This window comes from Vulpes vulpes, chromosome 3, assembly GCF_048418805.1.
Source record: "Vulpes vulpes isolate BD-2025 chromosome 3, VulVul3, whole genome shotgun sequence".
NCBI lineage: Eukaryota > Metazoa > Chordata > Mammalia > Carnivora > Canidae > Vulpes > Vulpes vulpes.
Genome location: NC_132782.1, coordinates 92,969,470 through 92,979,412, shown reverse-complemented (window position 1 = coordinate 92,979,412; position 9,943 = coordinate 92,969,470). Strand labels below are relative to the sequence as shown.

At 47.1% G+C, this 9,943-nt stretch overlaps 1 protein-coding gene across 1 annotated transcript; it reads right to left on the bottom strand.

Moving 5' to 3' along the window:
* Positions 1-430: 430 nt before the first annotated feature.
* On the bottom strand, positions 431-2,113 carry NUPR1 (nuclear protein 1, transcriptional regulator). The gene is made up of 3 exons (XM_026011089.2): positions 1,762-2,113; positions 1,252-1,401; positions 431-733 (listed from the first exon to the last, which is right to left on the bottom strand). Exons 1-2 carry the CDS (start codon positions 1,871-1,873, stop codon positions 1,265-1,267), a joined length of 249 nt encoding a protein of 82 aa, XP_025866874.1. The 5' UTR covers positions 1,874-2,113; the 3' UTR covers positions 431-733; positions 1,252-1,264.
* Positions 2,114-9,943: the final 7,830 nt, after the last annotated feature.

The following is a 9,943-nucleotide window of genomic DNA, read 5'->3' as shown; positions in this document are numbered from 1 at the left end:
TCTGACACTGGAGATGTGAGCCAAAATCAAGAGTCGAAAGCTCAACCGACTGAGCCACCCAGGTGCCCCCAAAGGTGGTTTTATATGAAAATGACACAATCAATAAGATTGTTCATTCTGAAAATGGACAAGAGCTGAGGAGGGGGCTTGTTTCCCAGGCAGCATGACAAAGAAATAGGAAATCCCCTTGCATTTCGTGAGAAACCATGGAGACATGTTTGCCAAAACATATGCATACCAAAAGAAAACACAAGAAAACATGTTAGCCCCTACCCATCCTCACAAAATCAGGCTCACCCTCTCCCAGGTGCATAACCAAGGACACACGCTAACAAGACGGGCTCTCACTGGCTCATGCAAATGCAGCCACACACAGGCAGAAACACAGATGATCAAAACCGCACAAAGAGACAAAATCCTACACACAACCTGCAGATGTACTTTGTTTATTGTCCTTCCTTCCCACACTCCGAGAGAGCCAATTTCTTCAGTGTCTTTTTTTTTAGGGGGTACCTTTTGCGACTCTACCTCTCCATTCATTCCCTGCCTCTTGCTCCCTATCTTGTCCTTTTTCTGGGGCTGGAGTCACTTCCTTGGTGGCCCCTCGGAGCCTCGGTCAGGTAGGGTAAGTCCTGGGGGTGGGGTGGGGGGCAAGCAGGTCTGGATCCTGCCTCCAGGTGCCGATCCGTGGTCCTGTCTTCGTCGCTGTGTGGTGTCCGTGCTCTGGCCTCATCTGGGGCAAGGGAAGAGAGGGACAGTTCTTCTTTTTTTTTTTTTTTTTTAAGATTTTATTTATTTATTTATGGGAGACACAAAGAGAGGCAGAAACAGAAGCAGGCTCCATACAGGGAGCCCGATGCGGGACTGGATCCTGGGACTCCAGGATCATGCCCTGAGCTGAAGGCAGATCCTCAAGCTCAACCGCTGAGCCACCCAGGCATCCCTGAGCGGGACAGTTCTAATCTTGGCTTCTGACTCTGCCTCTCCTGGTCACTTGCTCTGTGTCTCCAGAGAAGGACCCTACCTCCCCCTGGGGCTCCGTTTCCCTCCCTGTAAACCAAATTGCCCTCCAGTTGGAAAGGTTCCATGTTTCCCCCTTTGCTCTGGTCACTAGGAAACTCAGAGTCGAATGTGTGTCTCATTTCATTGTACTTTGAGACAATGGTACTTGGATCCCTTCTTCTCACCCAACCATACTTTGAGGCATGTCCTTTTGAGACAGAGGGACCTCTGGGTCCCCTGACTCCTTACTTCCAGCTCTGTCTCAGGACCGTGCCCCCCGCTTTTTCCGCTCCGTGTTCTGGAGCTTAGTCACCAGCTTCCTCTCATGGCCACCAGGGCTGGGGCGGTTGGTGTTGGCAGCAGCTTCTCTCTTAGTGCGACCTTTCCGGCCTCCCACTCCTGGGAACCAGGCAAGAGGCTGAGGTGAGGTTGGCGGAGGCATGAGACATCCAAGGAGAGGCAGGGGGTCGGGAGAGCAGGGTGGACAGAGCATGGTTTGGGGGAGGCAGACTGGGGAGTGGTCACCACATGGCTTTGGGGCAGTCATAATCCCTGTTTCCCTATCTGTGGAATGAGGGACCCCTGATGGTTGCTCCAATATCCTAGGGGTGTGTGGGGTCCCAGGGCTGAGCAGGACAGCACTCAGGGTAAGAGGGGTTAAGAAGGACTTGGGGATGAGGACAAATCTAAGGAGGAATCCTAGTTGGGACGTGGGGGTAGATGTGGAGGGATCAGGAAGGTGACAGGGCCAGACCTTACCCAGGCAGGAATGAGCCAGGCTATAGAGGTCATACTCATCCAGGCTGGGGTCTTCGTCCTCTGGGCCTGGGGGCTGCTGAGCCCGGCTGGCTGCTCCCGGGAAGGTGGACATTATATCTGACTCTCCCTTGCCGTCTGTCTCTCTGTCGTCTTCAAAAGCTTTGTTTGTGTCTGGTTTCCCGACACCTCCCTCTTCACTGGCCCCAACTTATAAAGGCCACGTGTCCTCCTCAGGCCCTGTCTGATGCAATCTGGCCCTTTCCCAGAACCCGACCCAGTAAACAGCAATCACGAGAGGGGGAAAGAGTCGGTCCTGTGAGTCCCAGCCCCTTCCCCTCGCCTCCGCCCTCTCACTGGGGCTCGCCCAGCTGGGTATTTTTCCACAGAGGAGATCCCCGCCCCTCAGGGAGGAGGAGGAAAGAGGCAGGGTCTGAGCATAAACAGTCCTTGGGATAATGGCCAGTGGGGATCTGAGGGCCTCACCTGGCTGACTCCTCCCTATCCGTCCCCTGCCCCTTGCCTCACACCTGACCCCCACCCCAATTCTGGCTCAGACTCAGGACCCTGGTGGCAGATTGTGGAATGAACAACACACCACAAGCTAGGTCAGTGGTTTTCGCCCCTAACACGCCCAACACCCCTTTTCGATAAGAAACATCTGGAAAGCCCCCTTTATATCCTGAGCTGTGAGGGGGAGTGGGTCCCTAGGTAGTTTCCCTCACTGGAGAGGGAGGTTAACAGTGTGGTGCAGATTCTGGAGCCAGCTGCCCTGGGTTCAGACCTCTGACCTCCTCCTTCCTGGGTGACCCCAGACAGGTCACCATACTTCTCTGCGCCTCAGTTTTCTCTTCTGTAAAAAAATGAGGATGACGAGAATCGCATCAACCTCACAGACTTCGTGAGAGAATTGAATGAGACGCCCCCCACATGTGTCTAGGGGACACTTGCAACGGTGCCTGGTACCTTGTAAGCTGTGCTACAGGAGTCATTCACCTAATTCCCAAACAACTCGATAATGTTGTCCCTATGATGTAAAAGAAAAGTGATTTATAATGAAATAATGTCTTTCAAGGCATAAGTATACAGAGGTAGAAGACATTACGAAGTAAACAGGTGTTTGTACCTAATATGAATTAAGGGAAGGGATTCAGACAAGAAACGCATGCAAGGGGCGCCTGGGTGGCTCAGTAGTAGAGCATCTGCCTTTGGCTCAGGGTGTGATCCCAGGATCCTGGGGTCGAGACCCGCATCAGGCTCCCCCTAGGGAGCCTGCTTCTCCCTCTGCCTGTGTCTCTGCCTCTCTTAGTGTCTCTTATGGATAAGTAAATAAAATCTTTCAAAAAAGAAAAGAAACGCATGAAAGTGGAAATTTCCACTCTTGCCTCAAGGGATCTGCCCTTTGTGGGTCCGGCTGACCCAGCGAGGCCACACCCTGCCCACTGATGTTTTTGCTGAAGTTTATGTGCTAGCTCCCACAGTACCGGGCAGGGAAGGAGGCAGATGCAACTTTCCACTTTTCTTCTCTTTCTTTCTTTCTTTCTTTCTTTCTTTCTTTCTTTCTTTCTTTCTTTTTTTTCTGTTTTAACCTTAGTAGTCTCGCACAATAGGACAGGCTGGGGGGGTGCGTATCCCTGGGTGGCTCAGTGGTTTAATGCCTGCCTTTGGCCCAGGGTGTGATCCTGGAGCCCCAGGATCGCATCCTGTGTCAAGTCCTGTGTCGGGCTCCCTGAATGGAGCCTGCTTCTCCCTCTGCCTGTGTCTCTGCCTCTCTCTCTCTCTTTCTCTGTGTCAATCATGAATAAATAAATAAAATTAAAAAAAAAATAGGACAGGCTGGGGTCAGACCAGGTGTTCATTCTCTGCTAACATTCCCCCTTTGCTGTGAACTTGTTCAAACACTGTCTCATTTCCATGTTGCCTTATTTCACCTTCCCCCAAACCCTGGGATAACCCAAGTTCGTCCTTTGCTGAACAAGAAGAGGTACTTCTGCTTGTGTTTCTCCCTGGCTGGAGCCAGAATAAAATTTAGTTTTTGTTTTTCAGGTTTGGTTGATGTGTGAATTCTTGAACCTCCAGGAAATGAAAGTGAGGTCATTGAATAAAACTGAGTTTGGGATAATCATGTAGGGGCCAAAGGCAGGTCTCCCAAGAAGTCACTTTAACATATTGGTTATTTTAAATAAAATAAGAGACAGCCTGGTGAGACTGACTTTCAGCCCTCCTTTGTACCCCTGAAAGCAGGAAATAAATCTCCCAGGTAAAAGTTCCCCTCCCTGTACGGGGAGGTAAAAAGACACCCTTATCATCAGAGATAGGACATTTTTTTTTTTTAAAGATTAAAAAAAAAAAAAAATAAAAAAAAAAAAGATTTTATTTACTTGACAGAGAGAGAACAAGAGAGAGCACAGAGCAAGAGGGAGAAGCCGACTCCCCACTAAACAGAGAGCCCGACACCGGGGCTCAATCCCAGGCCCCCCAAACCATGACCCAAGCCAAAGGCAAATGCTTAACAAACTGAGCCACCCATCTGCCCCCAGAAGTAAAACATTTAGAGCTGAGATTTTCATTACTTTTTTTTTTTTTTTTTTACTAATTTACAAAGTTTTCTTTCTCCTTTCAATTCTTCACAGTTTCATCGTCCCTTTGTCTAAAAGGATAAATACCACCTGCCTCGGACATTTCCGATTTCATGACTGGGCCTCCATGTGCGCATAATAAAACTTTGCTCTTTTTTAAAAGTTTTATTGATTTATTCATGAGAGACACAGAGAGAGTGAGAGGCAGAGACATAGGCAGAGAGAGAAGCAGGCTCTATGCAGGGAACCTGATATGGGACTTGATCCGGATCCCAGGACTCCAGGATCATGCCCTGGGCCGAAGGCAGGCAACCCAAACTTTGCTCTTTTCTGTTGTTAATCTGTCTCAGGTCAATTTAATTCTTAGTCCATCTGGAAGATCTTGAAGGATAGGAGTAACACACCCAGACAAATTAAAGTGGAGACCACTAGGAGATATGGGGGTGGTAGGCTTCCTTACTACATGGGGTAGAGTAGGTTCTAGGCTCAGGTCATTGTAAATGAGCGTTTTTGCTTTATGTCTAGCAAGACACTCAGACGTCTGCAGAATGTGGGACAGTTCTGCATGCGACTGTCCTGCTCTGCCTCCCAGAGGCAGAGCAGTCACTATGACTACCAAGGACACCCCCACAAATTCCCCATTACTTGCCTCGAGATCTTGGGCTCACTTCTGACTTTCGATCTGCTCATCTGGAAAGGCGGGGGGGGGGGGGGGGGGTTGGTGACAGCACTGCTAGGTGTGAAAGGGCTTTGTCCCAAGCCAGCCAAGCCAGCCGAGCCAGTATGGGGTGGACTGCTATCAACAACCGATTCTCAAAGAAGGGAAACAACAGCTCAGAGAGACTTGAGGTCACACTGCTGATGAGTGAAGGATTCCTCCCGCATCCACCTGACTCCAGTTCCAGCCTGGTTCTAAATCAGCACAGCTGGCCAAACACTGGCAAAGGTTTGGCGACTGTGTGTATGGAAGCACCTGTCAGAGATTCCTGCCTTCTGCCCTCTCCGTCCTTCTCTCCTCCCTTTCCCCCTCCTCCCTTCCCCCCTGCTTTGGGCAAGACTGGGTATTAAGAATGCCCCGTTTTTACCCCATCACCCTCATTTTATTGTACTTTCTCCATAGCATTCAGTTATTACTAACTGAAAATCTTTTTTATTCATTTACTTCTCCATGATTTGGCCCCTGCTAGAATGCAGTCCTGGTTTGATTTAGCTAGAGGTGAAATGAGTATGCTGTGCAGCCGGACCACCTAGGTCCAAAGCTTGTTTCTTGTGCTTGTTAGTTTTGTGCCCTTAGACAAGTTACTCCGTCTCTCAGTGCCTCAGTTTTCTCATTTTTTTTTTTCAGTTTCCTCATTTGTAAAATGGGATTAAGAATAATGCGTATCTGGTAGGATTGTTGTAAAGGATTGGCATAGTATGATTTTATGGTAATAATAAAGCTATTGCCTTTATCATCCTTCATAAGAGCAGGAATCTTATCTATCTTGCATCCCCTATGCCTTGCACACAGTCAGTGCTCAATAAATTCTCAGATGAATTCATGAAGCTATTTTATGATCTGTGAGGTTTTTTTTTTTTTTTAAGATTTTATTTATTTATTCATGAGAGACACAGAGAAAGAGAGAAAGAGGCAGAGACACAGGCAGAGGGAGAAGCAGGCTCCATTCAGGGAGCCTGACGTGGGACTCGATCCTGGGTCTCCAGGATCATGCCCTGGGCTGAAGGTGGCACTAAACCGCTGAGCCACCCGGGCTGCCCTGATCTGTGAGTTTTTAAACTTCCAGGTGCACTGCTCCGAGGGAACTGAGAGGCCTGATCCTAGTCCCACAGAAGACTGTGGAGACAATGTGACCATCCTCTGTGCAGCCAGGGAAGGACTTCTTCCTGGCCTTGATCCTGCTGCTGCTGGAAGAAAAAGTCTAGATCCTAGGGGAGCAGGGAGGGCAGAGGGAGGGTGGCCAAGAGAGAAGAGACTTTAGGAAACCCATGGCGTTGACCTGTAGGGCCCAGGTGACTCAGTCGGAAAAGTTGAAGTGTTTTCCTGTCCTCCAGCCTCCAAGTGTGTACGTGTAATCAGCCACAAGGAAGTTTATTTTCTTTCTACATATGACTGTACCTTCGTGGCGTTCCAGGAGATTGCCAGGCACATCTATTACAACCCAGTGTTTTCAGCCTGAAGTAAACCCAGAGGCCTGGGGAGCTCTCAGGAGGTTACACAACCCAATGGGGAGTAGGAAGGGTGGGAAGGGTGGGAAGGATGGGGAAAGAATCAGGGAAGGCTTCCTAGAGGCAGCAAAGTCTAAACACGAGTGACTGAGAAAGATAGCAAGGTATACCCAACTCTACGAGTTAAACTGTCCAAGTCAGGAAAGCCTGGGTAGCCTGAGGGATGTGCAGAAGTCTTTGGCTCAAAGGATCTGGAGATTCCCAGGTCCAAGACAGGATATGTAATCAAGCTGGGTTCGTGGCATCACTGTGTACCAAGGAGATGCAAGAATACTAAATGAGGTGAAACAAGATGGGTCTTTATCACTTTTAGAGCAGCAGTCCAGAGAAGCCCCCAAACCCGGCAGCTGACTTGCAATTATTCCTGGATGTATAATAGCATCACCTTTAATATAAATAGATGCAGGTCACCTGGGTGGCTCAGCAGTTTAGCGCCTGCCTTCAGCCCAGGGTGTGATCCTGAGGTCCCGGGATCAAGTCCCACATCAGGCCCCCTGCATGGGGCCTGCTTCTTCCTCTGGCTGTGTCTCTGCCTCTCTCTCTCTCCCTCCCTCTCTCTCTCTCTGTCTCTCATGAATAAATAAATAAAATCTTAAAAAATAATATAAACAAACAAACAAAAATAATATAAATAGATGCAGTCTTTTTTTAAAGATTTTATTTATTTGAGAGAGAGTTATGAGAGAGCAAGAGCATGAGCTGGGGCGGGCGGGGGGCAGAGGGAGAGGGAGAAGCAGACTCCCTACAGAGCATGGAGCCTGAGCTGGGACTTGATCCCAGCACCATGGGATCATGACCTGAGCTGAAGGCAGATGCTTAACCAACTGAGCCACCCCGACGTGTCTGGATACATTCTTTCAATGGGCAGTGGGGCAACACTGATAAGAATATTAAATGCTCCTACTCCCTGATACCGCCTTGCTTGTAATAGTGACAAACTGGAAATAAGCTAAGTGTCCAACAGGAGGTGACTGATCGATACTCCTTAGCCATTAACAAGAATAAGCTATGTCGGGGGACCTGGGTGGCTTGGTGGTTGAGCGTCTGCCTTTGACTCAAGTCATGTTCCCGGGTCCTGAGATTGAGTCCCACATCGGGCTCCCCACAGGGAGCCTGCTTCTCCCTCTGCCTATGTCTCTGCCTCTCTCTGTGTGTCTCTCATGAATAAATAAAATCTTAAAAAAATAAGCTGTCTCTAGTTCTGATGATAAAGTCATCCATAGTACATTGTTGAATGAAAACATCAAGTTGCAGAACATTATGTACACTATAATCCTCATTTTTGCATTAAGTTTTTTGAAATAACATAGGTAACGTGTATAATACATTATTTTCAGCATAATATAGGTGTCACACATTTCTCCTGGTAACTAAAGAAGACAGATGGTCAGATAAAACAATCGTAGAGGACTTGAGAATAATAAATTTATTCCTGGAAGTCTCCCCAGAGATCAGCAAATCAACCCCTATAGGGGAGGAGAAAGGAAGGACAAGATACACTAGCATTCACTACTCTGCAGATGTTTAGGGCACCAACCATATGCCAGGCACTTGCTTGGTGCTGGGATATAGGAGCAAACAGAACATGGTACCAATACTCAAGGGGCTCATGGACAGGCTAGTGGAAGAGTGTGTCCAATAAGCAGGGCATTAGCACTCACCATAAAAAAGAAAAAAGGAGAAAAGTGTGTTCAAGCTGCATGGTGCACCTAATCCAGGCTTTCAAGCACCTCCCAAAAAATTCATGTGTGAGCTAACCTGGAAAATCAGATAGAACAGATCAGTGTCTCAGGAAGGCCAAAGAGAAGGAAAGCACAGTGCACTGAGTTAACCCAAGCAGTTGGAGTACAAGGGGATTCTCACCCTGGATTTAGGAGACAATAGTCTCCTATCTCCTAGTTCAGTGCTTTTTTTTATTCTTCTTCTTTTTTTTTTTTTTAAGTTTTATTTCTTTAAGTAATCTCTATACCCGACAGGGGTTCGAACTCATGACCTGGAGATCAAGAGTTGCATGCTCTTCTGACTGAGCCAGCCAGGCACCCCAGTTCAGTGTTATTTTTTAAAAACTACCTCTCTAGTTCTATTGACAAGTATGTGGTGTTTCAGCACATTTATCAATACTCTGGCACAGAAAAAATTGTACATGGCTCCTGCTTACCCAAGTGTAGACATTAAGATTTTCCAAGCCTTGTCACTTAAAATGTCTCTTTAGAGATATAGTATAGACGTCTAGTTAAGCTAAAGTTTGTGTATTGATTGGGTCATATTGAAAACTCAGTGGTGGCAGGAGAGGAATGTCAGGCAGTCTGATGTTCTGGGGAGAGCTGAAAGGGGTCATTGTCTGTAAAGTGACCCAAATCATCTACTTTGAATTATCACCATCAATTCTCAAAAATGTCAATAGTACAATACGCCTCCCTGGCACGGCAAACCCTCACCCCTTAGTATGCCCCAGCACCTGGATTACACTTACACGTGAAGAACAGAACCAAGTGGATTTCAGAAATATCTGAAATATCCATATTAGCCATCTATTTAGCTCATATAACCATATATCCTCTATTCAGTTTCCTTTTGTAAACATAGCTTGGGTAGTCAAAAATATGTACATATCAATAAAAGTATATACATACTCACAACAATGTTCATCTTTGTAAAATATTTACCTCCAATGAAGTCTTGTCTCTTCAAGTCTCAAATCCATTTGTCCCTGGGGCCTTGGTGTCTGCTATCTGATGCTGTCACTTCTGTGTTCATAAGCTCACCTTTCTCCTGGGAAGTCTGGCACATTCTTAGTGGAGTAAACACACAGAGGTCTTTAATGTCCAGCTGTATGTCAAAAAATTGGATGGACAATGTCACCTTATAATTTCTGGTGAAGGTTTCCTGGATAAGATCACAATCCTTAAGTGTATAAATTCCAATCCAGCTTTTATGTCATCTAGCTGACTTTCTGTCCAAGCACTTCTGGATGGGGAGGTGCTCTTAAGACCCCCTATAGAAGTACTGGTCTTCAAAGGTGGCATCCTGCCTGAGGAATGTCAAGAGAATCCTGGGAGTCCATCAGAGTGATCTTTGTTGTTTTTTTTTAAGATTTTCTTTAATTATTCATGAGATTTTATTTAATTATTTACACAGAAAGAGGCAGATACATTGGAAGAGGGAGGAGAAGCAGGCTCCATGCAGAGAGCCCGATGTGGGAGTCGATCTGGTGACTCCGGGATCAGGCCCTGAGCCAAAGGCAGACACTCAACCGCTGAGCCACCCAGCCGTCCCTGTCAGAGGGATCTTTGAACACTTGCTTTTGGCTTGTTCAATCTGATACATCATTCCATACTTAGAGGAAAATGTACTCAAATTATATAGTCAATAATAAAGAC

Bases quoted from the DNA above. Each gene is read 5' to 3' on its own strand.
- NUPR1 (XM_026011089.2), bottom strand. From the start codon at position 1,873: ATGTCCACCTTCCCGGGAGCAGCCAGCCGGGCTCAGCAGCCCCCAGGC. The intron at 1,402-1,761 runs GTAAGGTCTGGC...CCTGGTTCCCAG, and splicing joins CCTGGCTCATTCCTGCCTGG to GAGTGGGAGGCCGGAAAGGT.